The following is a 13,179-nucleotide window of genomic DNA, read 5'->3' on the forward strand; positions in this document are numbered from 1 at the left end:
GACTAAGGACACTGAACATTTCTTTAGGTGCTTCTCGGCCATTCGAGTTTCTTCCATTGAAAATTCTTTGTTAAGCTCTATACCCCATTTTTTAATAGGGTAATTTGGTTGTCTGGAGTCTACTTTCTTGAGTTCTTTGTATATATTGGATATTAGCCCTCTATCAGATGTAGGATTGGTAAAGATCTTTTCCCAATTTGTTGGTTGTCGTTTTGTCCTATTGACAGTGTCCTTTGCCTTACAGAAACTTTGCAATTTTATGAAGTCCCATTTGTCAATTCTTGATCTTAGAGCATAAGCCATTGGTGTTCTGTTCAGGAACTTAACCCCGCCCCTCCGGAATTCCACTTCCCTTCCTCCCCTGCCTGGTCCTGTGGGCTGGGGCAGACACAGAGTTGGTCTGCTCCTGTCCTGTGGAGATACTGACTCCTGAGTCATCCTAGAGGAGCCACTGCACTCAGAGCAGCTGACACTGAGTTGATCTACTCCTGTCCAGTGGAGATACTGACTCCTGAGTCATCCTAGAGGAGCCACTGCACTCAGAGCAGCCGAGGAGCCACTGCACTCAGAGCAGCAGACACCAAGATTAGGATCATAAGACTACAGAGACATCTGGACTCTGAGGAGCTCTGCAACAAGCAAGATAACTGGAAATACAGACTCCAGTCTTACACAGTGAGGGCAGGCAACAATAGAGTTAACCAGATGGCGAAAGGCAAGCACAAGAACATAAGCAACAGAAACCAAAGTTTCTTGGCATCATCAGTACCCAGTTCTCCCAATATAGCAAGCCCTGAACACCCCATCACACCTGAAAAGCAGGATTCAGAATTAAAATCACTTCTCATGATGATGATAGAGGATTATAAGAAGGAATTAAGTAACTCCCTTAAAGAAATACAGGAGAGTACAAGTAAACAGATAGAAGCCCTTAAAGAGGAATCACAGAAATCCCTTAAGGAAATGCAAGAAAACACAAAGAAGGAATTAAACAAAAAACATTCAGGATCTGAAAATGGAAATAGAAACAATAAAGAAAGTTCAAAGGGAGACAACCATGGAGATAGAAAACCTAAGAAAGAGATCAGGAGTCATAGACGCAAGCATCACCAACCGAATACAAGAGATAGAAGAGAGAATCTCAAATGCAGATGATACGGTGGAAAATATTGACACAGTTGTCAAAGAAAATGCAAAATGCAAAAAACTCCTAACTCAAAACATCCAGGAAATCCAGGACACAATGAGAAGACCAAACCTAAGGATAATAGGTATAGATGAGAATGAAGAGTCCCAACTTAAAGGGACAGTAAATATCTTCAACAAAATTATTGAGGAGAACTTCCCTAACCTAAAGAACAAGATGCCCATAAACATACAAGAAGCCTACAGAACACCAAATAGACTAGACCAGAAAAGAAATACCTCCCGTCACATAATAATCAAAACATCAGATGCACAAAACAAAGAAAAAATACTAAAAGCAGTAAGGGAAAAAGGTCAAGTAACATACAAAGGCAGACCTATAAGAATTACACCAGACTTCTCACCAGAGACTATAAAAGCCAGAAGAGCCTGGACTGACATCATACAGACCCTAAGAGAACACAATTGCCAGCCCAGATTACTATACCCAGCAAAACTCTCAATCACTATAGATGGTGAAACCAAGATATTCCATGACAAAGCCAAAGGTTCTTTAAGGGAGCTAATTCTGTTTATGAGTCTCTACAGAGACAGATAAGAGACAAAGGGAGATTCTTTTTTGTTTTTGTTTTTTTTTTGTTTTTGTTTTTGTCTTTTTTTTTTAGCAGACATGATTGAGTATCAACTAGGAAAGGAAAGGTGAATCCCAGCTGTGTCCTGTGAGATGCTGCAGACATCACAGACACTGGGGACATTACGGGAAAGTATAAACTGTGTAGTGATTTGGAAACACAGTCAAGCAAATTCCAGGAAGTACGCAATTTACCAAACCTACACAAAAAGAAATAAGGTATCTGAATAAACCCCATATCACTTTCAAGACTCAATTGTAATAATTCATCTTCCTACCTCCACACCAAGAAAATAAAAAGCTAGTTAGCTTAAATAGTAAAATCATCCAAATATTTAAGGGATAAGCAACACTCATTTTATAAAAACTCTTCAAGAGAATACAAAAAAAGTCTGATTTATGAGACCACTATAATTTTGGTACAGAAATTAATAAAGAAAGAATTGCAGGTTTATCTTTCTTGTGGACACAAATGCCAAAACCCAAAACCAAACTTGTAAGCCAAGGTCAATAAGCATATCATAGACAAGCTGAATGTAGAGTTGACCTCACATTTGTAACTATCAATTTAATTTGCCATATTGACAAAGAGAAAGAGGGAGAGAGAAAGGGGGAGAGAGGGAAAGGGAAAGTCATGTAATCTCAACATAAATGCAAAACTGATGTTAACAAAAATTCAATATCCATTATTTAGGACAAACTCTTAGTGAACTAAAAAACAGAAGCCTATGTTCTTAATCTGATGGAAACATTTATCAAAATTCTGTGCTCCGAATGTGAAATGCTTCTCACTGGCCCAGGTCTTCCGACATTTGTTCCCAGTTGCTAGCATGTTTCGGAGAGGATGTAGAAACCTTTGTTATAGGTGACACGGCTGAGTGAGGTGAGTCACTTGTGGGTCAGATCTTTGAGGACTGTAACCCAGAATCCCAGACTGAAGCTCTCTGCTACCGGAACGCGCACTACAGTAATCAAGGTCTGCCAGGCCAAGGCCGTTCAGCTTCCCCACAAGACGTGCATCCGCTTAGTTTCTCTGCTATGAACTTGCTTCTGTTGAGTGTCTAGTTTCAGCAAGGAGGAAAGTTACTGACTTAAAAGCCTCTGGTTGACGAGATGCTCAGGCTGGGAAAGTTGACTGATAGCATCTGTGGGCTGTTAGTCCGCTGATAGGAGCGGAAGTCCAGCACCGCGAACCTCCCTGGAACTGACCTGCAGACGGACACTTCCATCCCAGCCTTGTTCTGCTCTATAAAACCCCTGTGCCACCTGCGCACAGTTTCTACTCCCCCATAGACCGTGGCTCTTCAGTTATTCTGATTGAGGGACCAGTTCTGCTTCTGGAAATGTCTATTTCATTTATTTCTAAGTTTCTTCCACCAATCCCAATCTGACAGTTACTAATAACACTCAACATTCTCTACTGAAGAAAACTATAACTGAACTCAGTACAGAAAGAAGCTTACTCAAAAACATTTTACATAATGGTGGGATATTAAGTGCTTTCCCTGTGAGGTCAAGAGGATGTCATTCAACACCAGGCTGAAGTTCAACCTCAGGGTGATAGTGAGAGGGAAAGGGGTTTAAGTACTTAAAAAGTAACAAATAAAATTGGCAATATTCCCAAGCAATAGAACTGTGCATGCAACAAATTTAAAAGAACCCAGGTTGTAGAATAAATCAAATTTCTGCAAGTTCAGCTGCATAAAGTGTCCAAATCAGGGCTTCTTAAGCTTTATTTATTTGTTACCCCAGGTAGTAGGTATATAAACCAAATATGCATATATCAAACATTATTGGTAATAGATCATAAAAATAAAGAAATTTATTTTTAAACAATTCTTTTGTATACATATTATTTTACCATTTACTAAAGATAAAAGCAAATTGGAGATAGGTGTGTATGTTTTACTTGAAGAATTACCTCTTGGCTGAATGTTCTTTTCTTTTTCTTTTCTTTTAAGCCTACAGCACCTGGTATTCCAGCGATCTCCCATCCAAATACTAACCAGGCCCAACCCTGCTTAGCTTCTGAGATCAGATGAGATCGGGCACTTCAGGGTGGTATGGCCATAGACTTTTCAGAGCTTGTTAATAATTTTATAATCATCAGTGTAGAGAATACTGCTTCACATAACTATGACATCCAAAATGTCAGAAGTATTGTGGTGCCACCTCAGAAACTGGACATCCTGTTCTGATTCAAAGCAGAAATCCATTCAATGAATCAGTAACTCAAGCAGCCATTTTAAAAATATGTATTTACTTCTGGAGGCCATGTCCATACACAGGGAGACCATCAGGGGTTGCTGCCCTCCTTCCGCTCTGTGGGTTTCAGGAATCAAATTCAGCTCTTCAGACTGACCATAAACACCCCTCTACAGAGCCATTTTGCCAGTCTCTTTAAAGAGCTTTAAAAAAAAAAAAACAAAAAAACAAAAAAAAAAAAACAATCAAACTTCCAAACATAGTACAATCCTAGTATGTGCTAATCTGACACATGCTGAGGAAGGCTGGTAGGAAAATGCTCAGTTTTTCTTTTCCATAATTAAACAATTATACATACAGTAAGAATACTGAACTTATATAAAAAGTCTGAGCTTCAGGGAAAGCTTGTTAGTGTTGGGTGGAATGGTGGCATACACATAAGTTGTATGTTCAGTACCAAGGCCACAAGGAAGCCCCATCATACAACAAGGGTGACCACTGCCAGAAATGCTCTATATTTGTCATGTTTGTTTTATTTTGAGTTGATTTGGAGTCAGTATACATTAAAAAACATTTTGCTGTTGCCAAAGTTCTCACAATCCCCATAACCAGTTTCGTGATCCTGTCTGAAGCTGTGGTGCAAATTCTATGCAATAAATATAAATAAACATGTTCACTTATCATACACACAAAAAATTAGCTGTGATATTCTAGATATCTAGAGACAAGCTGAGAATATCAAGACCTTTGGAGTATACAAAGTTTATGAATGGGGTTGTAAAAATCCCTAGCCATGGACTGAAAGACTGTATGATGATTTGTATATGCTCAGCTCAGGGAGTGGCACTATTAGAAGGTGTGGCCCTGTTGGAGTAGGTGTGTCACTGTCGGTGTGGGCCTTAAGACTCTCATCCTAGTTGCCTGGAAGCCAATATTCTGCTAGCAGCCTTCAGATGAAAATGTAGAACTCTCAGCTTCTCCTGCACCATGCCTGCCTGGATGCTGCCATGTTCCTACCATGATAACAACTGAACCTCTGAACCTGTAACCCAGTCCCAATGTCCTTATAAGAGTTTGCCTTGATCATGGTGTCCGTTCATAGCAGCAAAACCCTAACTAAAACAGACTGATAAATTCTTCTATATCAAATCTGAAATAATAATTCATAAGAAGGCAATAGCAATGACCAAGAAGAAAAGCCAGAGTAAGAAGAGATACTTCATGAATGTGTTCAAAAAACTTATCTCCAGAATTGAAAGCAGTACAAAACAGGATGAGAAAGGTGGAGGATTTGAACAAACTTTTCACATTTTAAGAAAAGTTATCTAAGATACCATTTAAAACATAAAAAAAGTCTGCTAGGCATAGTGGTACACACTTTTAGTCCTAGCATTTAGGAAACAAAGACAGGCAAATCTCTGTGAGTTCAAGGTCAGCCCAGTCTACAGAATGAACTCCAAGCCATCCAGAGATATATAGTAATACCTTCTCTTTTAAAAATTCATAAACCGAATAATATGAAAAAGTTAGAAACTCATAATTCACTGAAATGAATAAAATGTACAAGGTGAGCACACATCTGCTGAGTGGGGGAGCCAGTGAGCTCCCCTAAGCTGCCTGGTGGTGCTCTCATTAAGTTGAGCACATAGCTGCTGGAGGGGGGGCGGGCAATGAGCTCCCCTATGCTACCTGGTGGTGTTCCCATTGACTCAATCATATCAGAAAGTCACTCAGCAACACTGTCTGAACTGGACACAGTATTGCATGCTATATAGCCAGGAACCTGCCCCCAAGTGTATGCCCAGTAGAAATGTGTGCTCATATCTACAGGGGACATGCAGAATATTCACAACCATACCTTCTGTCTCAGGTCCAAATGCATAGTACATGCTTCCTTTTGAGATTTCCCTCCTGAGCTGTGACAGATTAATCTCCTTATCCCTGAATGTTTTCCTCAGGGCACAGTGATATTGCTGTGACACAAATACCCAAGGCATTGATAAATAGGAAATTAAATATCTCTTTGGGAAGATCCAGGTCTGAGTCCAGAAAGAAACTATGGGAAAAGTTGTCTGTAAGAAAGAAACTTTCATATCTCAATACACGGAATTTTGTGGACACATTGTCAGAATAGAAACTCCACTTTTAAAAAATTAGATTTAAATTTGAAAGCAAACCACTCACATAGTAATTTAAAGGGAGAAAAACAGCAGAGAAAGACAAAATGAAATACCTATTTCCCCCTTAATTTCTCAAATACAACTGGTAATTTTGTGCATTCTCTAGGGGAAAATAGTACCCTGAGAGGTTTTCATATACACATACATTCCATTTCTTGCCTCCATAAAGGACACTCTACAAATTCCAGTCCACGCCTCACATTCTCACTCCCAGTAGCTGAGATGGTCTTGCCCTTTTACATATATGTAGCTTAACCTCACCAATAATGATGTAATTGTAACAATCCCACAGGCATGATCATGTATGATGCTTACATGCTCAGACAGTGATGAATAACCATCATTTTTTATAGAGCCATCTTCCTTAAGGTAATTTCCCCAATGCCAAAATGTGGTGTTGAGAGCATGTGATTTTTTAAAACCCCAAAAGTTTCACTTTGGCTGTAGGGCAGGAAACTAATTAACAGTTAAATATGGGTACGCCTACTTCCTTCTTCTGATTCAAGACACACTCAACTGTTTTAGAAGAGCAGTTTCCCAGATTTCTCCATGGAGCTGTGACTGACTACAGTGGAACCGAGAGCAAGAGGAAAGGACTACCTGCGAGCAAATGCCTGGCTCAGCCTCACCCTGTGTGGCGTTCACACAGCTGTGGCTGACTCTACTGGTTGTGAGTGAGTAGATGGCTCAATATGGGGATAGAGTGGGTCGGACAGCATCTCTCTCCACTACAGGCCTGGTTGTCTCTTGAGTTTCAGCTCCTCAGTTTCCCCATGTGAGGCTGTGATCCCCAACTTTACTGAACAGCTCAGAATTTCCTCTCCTGTGCCCAAAGAAAGTAGTTACAGGTTGAAAAAAAAATCCTTCAATGGACAGAAAAATAAACTGTAACAATGGCAATTAAGTTTCACTTGCTTTTTTTTTCTTTAACAAATACTTTATGAAGCACAGAAAGTGAATCACACTTGCTTGTTCAAACTCTTTTATTCAAATGAGAAGTATATTCTAATCCTTTGTGGACAGGCTACACCCCGGTCTTGTGCCTAAGATGACAGAGGATCTGCACATTAGTGAGAGCCAGGAGCAGGACTGGGTGCCTTAAGAACAAGTAGGGAAATCAGGAAGGAGGGGTACCTACAGCAGTGACTATGTCACTGCCCATGGATATGCATGCATTTCTGTCAGTTCATGCCTACAAAGGGTTTGCCTTTGACTAAGTTTTAAATATTAGAATTAAATGTGTGTCCATCTATTGAAAAAAATTCTTAGAGCCATTATGCATAGCATTATACACAATGCTGAGGACGGTGGGCCCTTTCGTGCCCACAAAGGTCAACTACAGAAGAGCGCACAGCAAAGCCAGTGCACAAGAAACAGCTGGGAAACATTTTTTTTTACTAGAATTAACAATTCTAGTAAAAATTAAAATTTTTAATTTTAATTTTCTAACAATTAAAAAAAAATCCCAGTGGATGACACAGACAGATAATTATCTACATACAAGTCAGCTGATAAATAGCTCCTGAAACTCAGGGACTGAGCAGCAGATGGGGCAAGGCCCATCAGAAACAGAAGCACATCCAAACATGGTACTTAAGAAGGCAGGAGAGAGGAGGGAAGGGGAAGGGAGAGGAGGACAGGACAGGACAGGACAGGACAGGACAGGACAGGACAGGACAGGACAGGACAGGAAGGTGCACTGTGAGCTAAGGTTAGAGTTTGGATTCAAATCTGTGTTACCATCTACTAGCCACTTAACTAGCTTCCTTTTTTCCTTCCTTCCTTTTTTCTTTATTGAAAATAGGTTCTTTTCTCACATATATTCTGATGATGATTTCCCTCCCTCTTCTCTTTCCACTTCCTCCCTACCTCCCCTATCATGTGAATCTACTCTCTTTCTGACTCTCATTAGAAAACAATGGGCTTTTGAGAGATAACAAAAAAATATAACTAGATAATACAAAAACTATCACATCGAAGTTAAACAAAGCAAACCAACAGAAGAAAAGAGTCTAAGAGCAGGTACAAGAATCAGACCCACTTGTTCTCACACTTAGGAGTGTGAACACTAAAGGAGTAAGAACACTAAACTGGAAGCCTTAATATATACTCCAAGGACCTGGTGCAGACATATGCAGGCCCTGTGCTTGCTGCTTCAGTCTCTGTGAGTTCCAATGACCTCTGCTTGTGTTGATTTAGAGGGCCTTATTTTCTTGGTGTCCTCCACCCCCACTGGCTCTTACACCCTTTCTGTTTCCTTTCCTGCAGAGTTCCTGAGCTCTGAGGGGGAAGGATTTGATAGAGACATCCCCTCCCTCCCTCCCTCCCTCTCTCTCTCTCTCTCTCTCTCTCTCTCTCTCTCTCTCTCTCTCTCTCTCTCTGTGTGTGTGTGTGTGTGTGTGTGTGTGTGTGTGTGTGTGTGTGTGTGTGCAGATAATGCCAGACGGTAGGTCTCTGGTTTTGTTCCCATCTACTGCATGAGGAAACTTCTCTGATGATGACTGAACAATGTACTAATCTACCAGTACAACAGAATATCATTAGCAGTCAGTCACTACATTTCTATTTTGTTTTTTTTTAACACTAGCAATATTTGGGTTTCAATCACTGGGCTATCTAGTCTCTGGTTCTTGGTCCCCCAAGCAGTGTTGGGTATGGATTCCATCTCATAGAGTGAACCTTAAGTCCAATCACTTACTGGCTGGTTACTCCCACAAGTTTTGTGCCACCGTGGCCCTAGCATATCTTGCCAGCAAGACACAAATGTAGATCAGAAGGTGCGTGGCTGGACTAATCCGTGTTTGTTTTTATGGTAGTGTGCAGAGTATCTTCCTACACCAAAGACACAAGAATAGGAATAAGGGCTCTGTGCAGGCACCAACTCAACTTCTCCATGTTGTGAGTTATATGGGTGTTGTCTTCAGCAATGGGGCCTTGCTGCCAGTTTGTGAAGGGGAAACTACAGTCTTGTCAACAACCTGGGTTGTTTGAGGATTCCCATGAGTCCTCTTTGGCCAACAACTCCATTAGATGTTACCCGGTTCCAGTACTGGAAGCTTTGCTTGGTAACAAGAGATGGCCCGTGGGGCTCTGTCTCCCCATTATTTGGTGATTTCATTTAGACATCCTCCATATATGTATATATTTTAGGAAGTTTCTACTGTATTGTTTCCATACTACCCCTCACATACCCCTTGATTTTAGCTGTCTTTCACTGTGTTCCTTCACTTAACTCCCTCTCCCCCCACCCCCGTCATGACCCCCATTCCAGCCTCTCTCCATCCATCCATAATTATATATTCCATTTCTCTTTCCTAAGGAGACCTATCTGTTCCCCCTAGTCTGTTATCCTCTATACCAACCCTCGGTGGTTCTAGAGATTATAACTTGGTTATCATTGACTTAACAGTTTATATCCACATATTAGTGACTACATACCATATCGGTCTTTCTGGGTCTGGGTTACCTCACTCAGCATGATCTTATCTAGTTCCATCCGTTTGTCTGCAAATTCATAATGTGATTTTTTGTTTGGTTTTTGTTTTTTTTTTTTTGTTTTAAGTGGCTGAGTAATATTCCATTGTGTAAATGTGTCACATTTTCCTTATTCATTCTTCTGTTGAGAGACATCTATATTGTTTTCTGGCTATTATGAATAGAGTAGCAGTGAACATAGTTGAGTGATTATCTTTGTGGTCCCCTGGAGTGTAAATTGAATATGCCCAAGAGAAGTATAACTGGATCTTACGGTAGATCAAATCCCATCTTCCTGAGGAACTGCTGCACTGATTTCCACTGTGGCTGTACGCGTTTGTACTCCCACCAGCAATGGAGGAGGAGTCTTCTGCTTATTCAATATCCTCAACAGCATGAACCACCACTTGAGTTATTGATCTTAGCCATTCTGACAGGTATAAGATGAAGTCTCAAAGTAGTTTTGATTTTCATTTCTTCACTGGTGAAGGATGTTCAACATTTAAGTTTAATCAGCCTTCTTATCTGTGATATGGAACTTAAGTTAGAGTGTTTCTGAGAAAATTACATGGAATGACATGTAAATGCATACCAACTAGAAACCCCCAAATACAAAAGCCATGATAACCGTGATATGTAGGTAACAGTGACTAATTATTTGATCTCAATGAAAAACCTTGGATTTAGACCACTCTTCTAACATTTCCAATAGGGATGATGTGTCCCTCACTCACAGCTGGATTTTTATTGCATTTCCCAGCAAATTACTGGCATTCTAGAAATTTCTTTTAAGTGAAAGAATCAAATCCAACCTTTCTCTGGATAATTTATAAATTAATAACCCTGTTGAGCTCTGCCTACTTCCTTTCCTCATTACTAATTTCTCCAACCTGACCTATTTCTACTATTACAACCCTAGGGTTTTGCCTTTCTGGGTTTTGGGGAGGTTTTTTGGTTTTTTTGTTTTTAATGATTCATTATTCAAGAAAGTTTACAGCTGTCCCATTGCAGAGCAGGCCTTACAGTCTAGAGCAGGCTTTATGAATAAGCAGCAAGCACACACACAATTCAGATAATCCTGGATAAATACATTGAAAGACGTTAACCTTTGCCATCACCATGCTGGGGTATTTCCCGTCCTCTCCATGGGAGACTCTCTGCCAGAATACTCCGTCTCAAGTTCTGACTTCACCACACTCCTTGGACTCTTTCTGTAGTTCCCACACGGCTTCTATAAGAAAAGAATGGCCCTGAAGTCTTCCCCAACCATGTCTCTCCCAGTACTCCTCACCCTCCAGAGCTGCTCAGTCCACCTCAGGACACCAGGTCCTTTACTCCTGTGACCTTCTTGCCTTGACCACCCTCTCTGTATGTTCTCATGCCAGGCACAGTGTCAACCTTCACTTGGATGATTCCTGTGTTCTTGGCCATAATTTCTTTCAAGTATCATCCATGGTATACCCACATCCTCAACAAACACACACACACACACTCACACGCATATGCACACACATTGAGCTGGCTAGCCTATGTGTCTTATTATTGTTCCCTCCAGGATTATACTTTTTTATCTGACAATAACATTTTAAAATTTATTTTTAAAGTTCATAGGAATGTCTTCACAAATACAAACATTTGACAAACAATTCTCAACATTTTTATAAATGATTTTTTATTGTTAAGTAGTAAAATGGGTACAGAAACATTATCTTTTCAAATAGGAAAAAAGTCCTTACTCAGTGCCCTTATCTTTAACTCTTAGTGTGTGTGTTTGTTTGTTTTCCAGCTCCTGTCAATGGACAACATGGTGAGTCCTTCCTTCTGCTTTGGGAGTTCTTGGTAAGAGTTTCTCCCTGACATCAAACATTTTCTACTCAGGCCAACAGAAACTTGAAAGTGATGGCTATCGCCCCCACCCCCACCCCCAATCTCCCCTGGGTACCGCTCCAAGCCAGAGCAACTTCATGCTGCCCTCCAGCACTTCCTGGGTTAGATGGTGAATACACAGGCTGGCTGGGTCTTTCTGAGGCCCTGAATTGAATCCTATTGACAATGGACCCCACTTAGCAATGAAAAATCATCTTTGTCTCTTCAGGTAAATGTGAAGGGCTCAGGATGGAATCCTTTCTATCTGTCAACTAGGCAAACTGTAAAACAGTAGAGGTGCCAACAGTAACATTTTTCCTTTGCTGTCTTAAGAGTAAAATTCTCTAGGAAGTGCAGGAGGAGTAAGAGAGTATCTAACAGGTGGAGTCTGGAAAATTGTAGAGGAATAATAGAACAAGGTGAATAAATATGTATGTACACACATGCGCACATGCATGCATGCATGCACACACACACACACACACACATTTGTATATATCGAAGAACTTATTAAGTGTGCTTTAAAATAGCAACAGAGGCTAAATCACACCCGAGAAGCTGAGAACTCATAAGTCACATGGTCAGAGTAGGCCCTAGAATAGCTGTCTCACTAGAGTGAGATGACTAGTGATCCACAAGGCAGGGCACCTCAGTAGGCCCCATTCTGGCATTCAGAGTCTGGATGATTCCTGGAGCTGGTCCCCAGTCCATGATGAAAGCTTGGAATACTGGCTCTCCTGTCAGGGATGGACACTGCCAGCAGCTACAAGGCCGATCGACTCAGAGGGAGGGCCCGGAGAGCAAGGGCAGGATAATCTTCCTTCTGAAAAAAACTTTTTTTTCTTTTGCAAATTTTGTTCTCTTCTGTTTTCCCATACACATCACTTTTCCTCCTCGTCTTCTCTCCCTTTCCTCCTCCCTGTCTCCTCCTCTTCTTCCTCCTTCTTTTTCTCTCCCATAAAATTGAATTTGTGCTTCTCACATTCCTGGTTTTGTGAAATCCAAACCCTTAGTCTCATCTCAGAAGACTTAAAAGAAAACCACAATGCTAGTCTACATGTTAGCCTTAAATGTACTCTTCTCAATTAAACAGCTCTTTTGAATACTAATGTGAAATAAGTTTGTGGTTTCTTTATCATGGAAATGACATATGTCATTTTTTTTAAAGACTTGAAACCATAGAAGAAAGTGTTTTTTAAAAAGGTTCGTCCATTCACAATTCAGTCAACTGGTCATTAAGAACTCTGCACCAAATTCCTCACTGTGTATTATGATAGTGACAACATAAAATAATGAAGCAGAACTCTCTTTACTCTAAAAAACATGCTTGTAAATAAAAAGTACACATAATCAGAGTCCCTAGTGGCAGCTATCATAAATATGACTCTTAAGTCTACAATTCTACACATGGGAAAGATCCAAGAATGAAAATAATCTGACATGCATATGGAATACAATGTATTTTCTAGGCTAACAATTATGGTACATAAAAGTAGGCATTTTTTAGAGACTTCTTCCTCAGTTAAAAAGGAATAAATAAGAGAATTTTAAGAAATGAATATTATGATGAACTGGGGAATATTTGATACAAATAAAAAATGTTAAATGAATGTTCTGACTCTGGACATATGTAATTTTTCTGTGTTAGCTTTAGTTTTTGCTTTCTCGAGGCAATCA

At 40.2% G+C, this 13,179-nt stretch overlaps 1 protein-coding gene and 1 pseudogene across 9 annotated transcripts in view; one reads left to right on the plus strand and one right to left on the minus strand.

Annotated features, from left to right (window-relative positions):
• Positions 1-3,736: 3,736 nt before the first annotated feature.
• On the minus strand, positions 3,737-3,852 carry LOC114609116 (annotated as a pseudogene).
• Positions 3,853-6,673: 2,821 nt separating this feature from the next.
• LOC114609017 (Fc receptor-like protein 5) overlaps positions 6,674-13,179 on the plus strand; it is a 72,195-nt gene continuing 65,689 nt past the window's right edge. For 6 of the 9 annotated variants that reach the window (XR_003709451.1, XM_028753220.1, XM_028753215.1 and 3 more), the window contains exons 1-2: positions 6,674-6,836; positions 11,423-11,443. Coding sequence is in view for 7 of the 9 variants with exons in the window: in XM_028753220.1 (XP_028609053.1) it covers positions 6,773-6,836; positions 11,423-11,443 (85 nt within the window). In the remaining 2 variants the exon portion in view is untranslated. Of the gene's footprint in view, positions 6,837-11,422; positions 11,476-13,179 lie in introns of all 9 variants that reach the window. The other 3 variants (XM_028753213.1, XM_028753214.1, XM_028753219.1) reach the window with 2 other exon arrangements.

The sequence above is a fragment of the Grammomys surdaster genome, unplaced genomic scaffold (genome assembly GCF_004785775.1).
Source record: "Grammomys surdaster isolate TR1022 unplaced genomic scaffold, NIH_TR_1.0 125946, whole genome shotgun sequence".
In the NCBI taxonomy this organism is placed as follows: Eukaryota; Metazoa; Chordata; class Mammalia; order Rodentia; family Muridae; genus Grammomys; species Grammomys surdaster.